The sequence below is a fragment of the Electrophorus electricus genome, chromosome 11 (assembly GCF_041902795.1).
Source record: "Electrophorus electricus isolate QZ-2024a chromosome 11, ASM4190279v1, whole genome shotgun sequence".
In the NCBI taxonomy this organism is placed as follows: Eukaryota; Metazoa; Chordata; class Actinopteri; order Gymnotiformes; family Gymnotidae; genus Electrophorus; species Electrophorus electricus.
Genome location: NC_137507.1, coordinates 27112501 through 27119290, shown reverse-complemented (window position 1 = coordinate 27119290; position 6790 = coordinate 27112501). Strand labels below are relative to the sequence as shown.

General features: G+C 41.1%; 1 protein-coding gene across 1 annotated transcript in view; it reads left to right on the top strand.

Annotated features, from left to right (window-relative positions):
• The first annotated feature begins 2845 nt into the window (after positions 1-2845).
• LOC113584669 (inositol-3-phosphate synthase 1-A) overlaps positions 2846-6790 on the top strand; it is a 4886-nt gene continuing 941 nt past the window's right edge. Inside the window, exons 1-9 of the mRNA XM_027021735.3 lie at positions 2846-3009; positions 3285-3408; positions 3536-3697; positions 4009-4138; positions 4729-4922; positions 5016-5165; positions 5743-5958; positions 6158-6322; positions 6522-6635. Coding sequence (XP_026877536.2) covers positions 3295-3408; positions 3536-3697; positions 4009-4138; positions 4729-4922; positions 5016-5165; positions 5743-5958; positions 6158-6322; positions 6522-6635 — 1245 coding nt within the window. The 5' untranslated portion in view covers positions 2846-3009; positions 3285-3294. The remainder of the gene's footprint in view (positions 3010-3284; positions 3409-3535; positions 3698-4008; positions 4139-4728; positions 4923-5015; positions 5166-5742; positions 5959-6157; positions 6323-6521; positions 6636-6790) is intronic.

Genomic DNA, 6790 nt, shown 5'->3' with positions numbered 1-6790 from the left:
AACTGTGTGCTGTCAGCTTCTCATATAAGCGCGTCTTGGTTTGGAAAAAAGAAATGACGCTAAGCTAAGAGAAGCAAGATATGTCAGCGATCAAAGGCAGGACTTCCCTGGCACCCAGTGCAAACAATGTAAGATGCTTTGAGTTCCTTTTCCCTTTTTCCACAGTTGGCTTCTGAAATATCTGGCGTACAGATCAACCAGTCAGTAAGCTGCTGTACAGAAACCTAGAAAGGAGAGAAATCCACACTTTACAGTCTGGGACCCCCCCCCCCCCAAAAAAAAAAAAACAAAAACAAAAACAACCCCACAAAAAACCAACAGGTCACAAAGAGACACCATGCCCCTGTACACACTACTGTAAGGTATGCTGACAAGCTGATAACATAGGCCTGGCACAGAGGAATATCATCTCAACCAACCATCAGCAGCCAGTGTGTTCCTGTGACACTCTGTATTGTCACCTCAAGGCCAAAGTGAATGTAGTATGAAGGGACATGGGTATGAGGTCAGTTTTTAAAGGAGAGTCAGTCTTACTGGCTGCTACTGTGCTTGTATTTCTCAGCTACGTTGCACTAACCACACATTTGAAATGCCATTTAAGTGATTAATGCAACTACACTTATTATGCATGCCTTTTACCTTTTGTGGCAATGTTACAGGCTACACCTATCGTCCAGAAAGACTCAATAGATTGCCACACCTTGTGCAACCAAGAGATCTGTAATGTGATTCTGAAATCTTTCGAATTACTGACTATACCATAGATTATTAGCAGCGTTCTCTCATATAAGCTTTTAGAAATAAATACAAACATATCCTTTACCAAACAAGACATTTATAATGAATGGCCTTCTTCCCATGGAATACTATTTAGTCAGTGGTACTTTTTAAATTTTGGGGGGAAAAAAATACAACAGTAGTTTAAGTCTAAAGCTACCATTAGCTTTTACATTTTTTATTTATTTAGTTATTTGAGTATGAAGCCACCATCACTGGGTTTTGTTTAGTAGATTGAATTGTAACTAGACAATACATCCACCCACAGAGTCCAGGCTAGACATAGGATGGGAATTTCCAACACCTAATCCACTCTATAATCTACTAGACCTGATCCAGTTGGTCAGGCTTTTTGATCGAGAAAGAGAGAACGAACACACATACAACAAAAATTCGTAGGCCTCAAGGTTTTTAAAGGATTGATTAAAGTAATACGTGTGTGCACTGATATTAGGCTCAATATGATATTTTTTATGATCACAGTTGTAAAGAAAATTACCATTATTATAACAGGAGGTGCTTGCACAGTTGATAAAGAACCTCTGTCTGAAAGGATCTTGTTTCTTTGGAAAACTTCACTGCACTTTTGACTACTGTTGCATACCCACACACAGTATACAGAAGTGACTATACCCCTGGGAAATATCACTTATATGTGACATTAATCAAAATTTGATCACTTTACAGTAATTGCATTACTTCCAAGATGAACATTAGGTTATTTGTTCTTATGTAAATTTAGAAACTAAACCAGTTTAGATTTACTATATACAAAATACAGTATGAACCTTTCTTTACTTTTTGCTCTACTTATTTTAAATTTCCCCCAAAGTGTTCTATTAGATTCAAGTCAGGTGGCAGGTGATGGGTTTCACTCTTGAGTGATTTTGGCACTGTGCTTTGGATTGTTATCATGCTGCAATATTTCTCTTCTGCCAAGCTTCTCGTGATTGCACTCATGCATCCCCCCCCCCAACCTTCACTATCAGGACTACACATTCACTGCAGTAGTCTTGGACAGGTTTAACACCAGACATGCTGGACTCCATCTTAATCAAACAAATGTATCTTGGTCTCATCTGGCCAAATAATGTGCTCCCAATATTTATCAGGCTTCTTACCATGTTCATATTTCATGCAAAGTTTAATCTTGCAGTTCTGCGCCAAAGAGCAAGCAAGGCTTTTATCTTGGATGCTGTCCATAGAAAATGACTTTATGCAACATCCTTCACGCTGTCTGGGTGGTCAAAGGACCCCTGTGCCTAGCTCTTGCCCCTCTGCTGTTCATAGCTAGATGGCACAAGTAGTGCACCATTTGTGATATACTTTTGCTAGGACAACCTCTATAGTTTCGGTCAGTGGTACTATGGCTTGTCCTATATCTCCTTATTACTGCTATGAGTGTGTTTCGACTGATTTTAATTGGTGCCAGATCTTCCTGTATCCTTTTCTATTTTTGTTAAGTTTCACAATCAGATTTTTCAAAACCTCTAGCAATTATTTTCCATGTAGGGCCATGATACAGACATACATATAGACATAGCCCATGGGTCCAAAACTGAGAAAATTCTGCTATATGGTCATTTAATAACCATGTTTATGCAATAAGGCTTCAATTGTTTCAATGATCTAACCTGTGTATTTGTGATGACAGGTATAATCACTTTTGTTGCACTGAGTTTCAACTTTAGGTGCTGTATTTTCAATCTAATCTTTCAAAAGTATTTAATTTTGACTGTGCATAAGAAAAAATGCTCAGTTTGTCAGCTGTGAAATGCAATTATTAAGAGGCGATACAGTTTTGAATCATTTGACATTTAAGTGATATTGCACAAGTATGTACTCACTTATGAAGTATACCCTGTGTTCAACGCAGACGTAATCATGCCAGTGTTTGTTTGTTTGTTTTTTTCAGGCCAGTTAATTTACAGCTTTAACAGACAAAGCTTAAAAACCTTTTGTTCTGTTTGTTCATCTTCAAGACTAGAATGTTCAAGAACATTCCATTCATTGGTTAGTGGGCGGGGCTTGTACACCCGGCACAGTGGATAAGTAGTGGAAAATTTTGGGTAACAGGCAGCTTTTCGGCTGCGACAAGGACGAGGACTCCGTTTGTTATTATCGCTGTAGAATTGTTGTTGTTGTTGTTGGTGGTTTTTTTTGCAAAAATAAATAAAAATACAAAGCACAGCGTTAAGAATTATACCATATATATTTGTACCAGCATAAAAGGTGGGTTAGCGGTTACAAGTAAGGATGACATTTCATTTTGAAAAAGCTTGATTATCCGCTTCTTAACTTCCTTCACATTAAATTTTGTAGTCGTTTTCTGTCAGTACGCGCGATGACTTTAATAGGTTTAGGTTAATGTAAAAATGCATTCAAAACAGTTGTCGGCTACTTATTACTCTTGTTTTAAATATCAGTCTGCATGGTGCGTTTTGTTATTCAACGTCTTTGCTTTGCGTCATTTTTGTTCGTCTGACTCAGCTGTACCTTTTTCGCAGGTTCTAAACCATGCCTGAGAAAATTCGGATCAATAGCCCGAACGTGCGCTACACGGAGCAGTACATCGAGTCCCAATACTCCTATCACACCTCAACGGTGTCCGCTGATGGAGATACATATACGGTGAGTCTCTGTACTTCTAGTTACATCTGAGTCTTTGCTTTGTAGAACATGGTCTATAAGCCACATTCTTTTAACCCCCAAGAGTGAGAGTTTAGTGTTCTTGACTTTGTGTTCTTCATGCCTGTAGGTGACACCCAATACAACTGAGTTCACGTTCTGCACCGTGAGAACTGTGCCCAAGTTGGGCGTGATGCTCGTGGGTTGGGGTGGCAACAATGGCAGCACTGTCACAGCTGCAGCACTGGCCAATAAACTCGGCCTTACCTGGAGAACCAAGACTGGCATCAAGGTAAAGTGCTGGCAGCCAATCTCTAATGTAATGCTCGTGTATTACTGATGACAGATGTATTTAAAAGCCAAGCTACTATTTTTCAGTGAAAATATGAAATTCTTCCTTCTTTTGAGTCATGTCTCTTCTGCATGCCAAAGACCTTTCAGTGAGTACTTTAAAAATGGACAGCTGTTTAGATGCTGCCAGCCGTTTAATGCCTCTCTTATAACGTGCAGTCTATTGGCAGCATTTGATCGGATGGTCTTGCCTTTCAAAATGTACATTTGTAACTTTCAGTTTTTTGTCTTTCTATTTTTTTTCTTCCCCAGAGCGCTAATTACTATGGCTCTTTGCTGGAGGCTTCTACAGTGTCTCTGGGCTCAGGACCAAAGGGAGAGGTCTTTGTCCCCTTCAGAGATCTGCTGCCAATGGTGCACCCTAATGACATTGTATTTGATGGTAAAATAATTATAACTTCTGGAACATGACACCATCAGACCATTGTTCATAGGCTTGCAGCATAATTACTGTCCTCATATTCTGGACAAATCCTGTTCACCGTGTTCTAAGAAAAGTGAATTCAGGGTGTTGGTGCTATCTCCCTATCCTAGCCAGTGCAAAATAAGTTATGTTGTTACCAATGCAGTAATCATTCCTGGTAGGAGGAACTGCCTTGAAGCCAGCTGTAAACGTGCATTCTTTCCTGCGTCAGGCTACATGGAAGTAAAAGATTTGCCACTTCTATAATTAACCAGTTTGTTCATTGTATCAGAAGTCATAACTGTATGGGAAATTTCCATATCAAGATGCCTTACCAGGTTAGGCTTATTCTGGCATGGAAATTTCCCACACGTGATCCACTCTAATCGTAACAGATTCAGCTCTTCAAGATCTTTTTTTTTTTTTTTTTTTTTTTTTTTTTTTTTTTTTTTTTAAACCCCCTTCCTCTTACAGTCTAGAATATTGAGCACTGGGGTGTGTGTGTGTGTGTGTGTGTGTGTGCGCGTGCGTGCGCGCGCACGTGTGTGCACCTGTGCGTGTATTGTCAGGCTGGGACATTTCCTCCATGGACCTTGGCAGTGCTATGGAGCGTGCTCAGGTTCTGGACTGGAGCCTGCAGGAAAAGCTTCGGCCACATATGAGCCCACTAAGACCGAGGCCCTCCATCTATATCCCAGAGTTCATTGCTGCCAACCAGAAGCAGAGGGCTGACAATGTACTCATAGGCAGCAAGGCAGAGCAGGTGAGAAGAGTAAAGGCAAAGGACAACCATGCTTCTGGTTTTTCTTGGCAAGCTATGAAACATGTATGACTGAGTAGATGGCTGCTTGTCCAGGTAGAGCAGATTCGTCGAGACATCCGTGACTTCAAGGAGAAAAGTGGCGTGGAGAAGGTCATCGTGCTTTGGACAGCAAACACAGAGAGATTCTGTGATGTTGTTTTAGGTGGCAACGACACTGCTGAGAACCTCCTCGCCACTATCCAGGTAACTGATGGGCATGTAAAACCTACGACCGATGGGGGCCAAACTTCATAATTATCACAGCAATAAAGTGATTCATTGCTGCATATTGCCTTTTGTCATTTGGGTTTCTGGTGTCTTAAACAAATCGTATTACACTTGACCTTCATAAAAAGGTTGGTTCCAAAACAAAACTGTGTGCATTGCTGTAATAGTGGAATGGTTGATGCATTTTATAGTGAGTGTGCCCTGCTCAATGTGACAGCCAAAATGCCTGTTGGCAAGGGCGTTCCTTCAACATCCGCTGACATTGTTTTGAGGAGAGTCTGTGGCCTGCCTTTTTCCACTTGAAACCACAGTTCTTACTACAGCCACTGAAACAAAGATTGTTACTTGTTATGCAAAGGTGCCCTGTAGTAATCATGCATGGCTATGAATGTACGGATTTCTAACTTTACAGCACCTGCAGCTGATCTGAAACATTCATCCAAACATGCACTAATGCTTGTTTTGAAGTGAACACTCAAAGACAGCAGTGCAAGTTAGTAATTGATGTGAAACATTTAGTCACTCTCTTTTCTCCACCCCTTCATCCTTATAGGCTGGGGGAGAGGTATCGCCATCCACATTGTTCGCAGTTGCAAGCATCATGGAGGGTTGTGCCTACATCAACGGCTCCCCTCAGAACACTTTTGTGCCTGGTGCCGTGGAGTTGGCCATTCAGCGGGGTGTCTTCATAGGGGGAGACGACTTTAAGTCAGGCCAGACAAAACTGAAGTCTGTCCTGGTGGATTTCCTAGTCAGTGCAGGCATTAAGGTAAGAGACTCTTTTTGGCCTCTTCAGTTTGCTAGTTTGGATGCAAATTGAAAAGTATATGATGTGGAATAAATTGGAATAATTTCTTCAAACAGACAAATACTCTTGATTCTGCAGTGTCAGGAGTGTCACCATGACCTGTATTTGCAGGATGCAATTCGCCTGTGATAATTTTCCATGCACTTCATTCTTCTTGCAGCCGACCTCCATTGTGAGCTATAATCACCTGGGAAACAATGACGGCATGAATCTGTCGGCACCACGGCAGTTCCGCTCTAAGGAGATCTCCAAGAGCAACGTGGTGGATGACATGGTGCTGTCCAACCCGGTGCTATATGGGCCTGGGGAGAAACCTGACCACTGTGTGAGTTTGTAGGACAAAACTGCTCAGTCATTCTTCAAGGGCCAAGTCCTGCAGCTAAGTGTAACCAATATATTACAAGCCAGAATGATTTATCCTTGATAATATTATAGCTGTAGACAATGTGGCTAATTATCTTTGTACATAATTTATTGGGTTGGCTTTGACATGCCTTTTGATTTGTCATGCATGTTTAAATTAGGTGGTGATTAAATATGTTCCCTACGTGGGTGACAGCAAGCGTGCTATGGATGAGTACACTTCAGAGATTATGATGGGTGGTACAAACACCATTGCTCTGCACAACACCTGTGAGGTACGCTGTTAATCGCTGTACCGAGTAATAGCACTTCCTGAATGTGTTGAATCAGTAGTGCACTTATACAAGTGTTAAGTTAGGTGTAGCTTTCCTATTGAGTTTGGCATTGGAATGCTAAGATGCCTGCAAAGCAAGCTTTTAGATGCCTTTGG